The sequence below is a fragment of the Buceros rhinoceros genome, unplaced genomic scaffold (assembly GCF_000710305.1).
Source record: "Buceros rhinoceros silvestris isolate BGI_N320 unplaced genomic scaffold, ASM71030v1 scaffold6216, whole genome shotgun sequence".
Taxonomy (NCBI): Eukaryota; Metazoa; Chordata; class Aves; order Bucerotiformes; family Bucerotidae; genus Buceros; species Buceros rhinoceros.
The window spans coordinates 119,736-121,219 of NW_010415708.1; the positions used below are offsets into that span (position 1 = coordinate 119,736).

The window sequence follows — 1,484 nt, forward strand, 5'->3', positions numbered from 1 at the left end:
TGCCAGCTGAGGTGCTCCTGCTCCTTCCTCACTCCCACACGCTGCCGTGGTTGCTGGCATCTCCTGTTCTCCGTCATGGGCCACCACAGCCACCTGAACCTGCCCCACCATGGGGCTTTCCACATGGCAGCCTTGCTCCTGGCTCCTCTCTGGGAGGGCAGTTCAAAACAAACAAGCAAAATAGGCTTGGGAGTCCTCCCCGGGGGGGCCGGGAGGGCAGGAGGATGTGCCCGGGAGATGCTGAACGTGTGGCAGCTCAGATACGGCCTTCTGCAGAACGGTGCAGGCTCCCCGGAGCAGTTGCTGCTGGTGCCTGGAGAAGGGTGTAGTCAGAAGCGCAGTATTTTCACCGGGGGCTGCACAGGTGTAAGCGCAGATGCCAAAAGCTAATGCTCGTTTAGCAAAAAGGAAAAATAACCCTTTTGCTAAACCAGAGACCATCCAGCCGTGTAGCTCGGATGTCTTTGTGAACTAAAACAAACCCGTAAAAAACAGTCTGTCATGAGTTCTTGCTCGAGGAGCTGAATGGGAAATGGAACCTTTCCCTGCAGTTATCGGAGGTATCACGGGTGGGTCATGGTATCTAGTTATTTGTTTTCAGGGAAGATCTCTAAATGCTCGAGTCTTACTCTCTCTTACGTGGCCCAGGTAAGTCTGTTGACCCTCCGTGGATTCACGCCGAAGGGGCAGGAGGTGGGAAGGTTTTGGCTGATGTATATTTGGGGGAGAGCAGGATGGGATGGAAAACTGCCAGAGGGTGTCACATTCTGTTGACTTGCCCATGTCAGGAAGGAGGGAAGCTCGCGGGTAGCGTGGAAGATGCGGTCTGCTCCAACCACCACGCAGCAGTGGCTGACGGCCCCCCCTGCCCTCCCCCGCAGGTGTACCTGACGGCCAGCACCGTGTACGGGCTGGAGGGGCAGCTCACCAGCCTGGAGGATGCCGCACGCAAGATCAGCAGCGTTACTGCGGAATCCGAGCTGGCTGACCTGGAGGATCAGGTGGCCACAGCAGCCGCCCAGGTTCATCACGCGGAGCTTCAGGTGAGGACAGCAGCTCCTCCCCGTCTGCAGGATTTGCTCTTACCTGTGAGCACACACTTACTTCCAGTGACTTCACTGAGCGGTCTGTGCCGAGCGAGACCCTCGGGCCAGCCTGTGCCAGGCTCCGGGGGGAAGCTCCTGGTTGTTTTACTCGGCGGGAGATGCTCCGTTTAGGACTGAGCAAAGAGCTGAGGGTCTGGCACCTCTCTGGTGTCAGAAGTGCATTGCCACACTAGGTGGCAAACAGACAGCGACGTTTTGTTGGCTTTGGTCATTATTTTACAGTAAATATGTTAATGGGGGTCGGAGGTGAGGAGGAGAACGGCCCAAGCCATGCAGTGAGGAGGAGAAAGAGGCCAGCAGAAGGTCGTCTGAGTGATGAACAGCTTCAGGTGTCCTCCTGAATCAGGAGCTGGGTTATTTGTCTGACTCTTTCCATTT

At 56.4% G+C, this 1,484-nt stretch overlaps 1 protein-coding gene across 1 annotated transcript in view; it reads left to right on the forward strand.

The window, feature by feature from the left end:
- The window catches only part of MYRIP (myosin VIIA and Rab interacting protein), a 113,211-nt gene that overhangs the window by 109,346 nt on the left and 2,381 nt on the right, over nucleotides 1-1,484 (forward strand). The window contains exon 12 of the mRNA XM_010137514.1: nucleotides 882-1,043. Within this exon, the coding sequence (XP_010135816.1) occupies nucleotides 882-1,043 (162 nt within the window). The remainder of the gene's footprint in view (nucleotides 1-881; nucleotides 1,044-1,484) is intronic.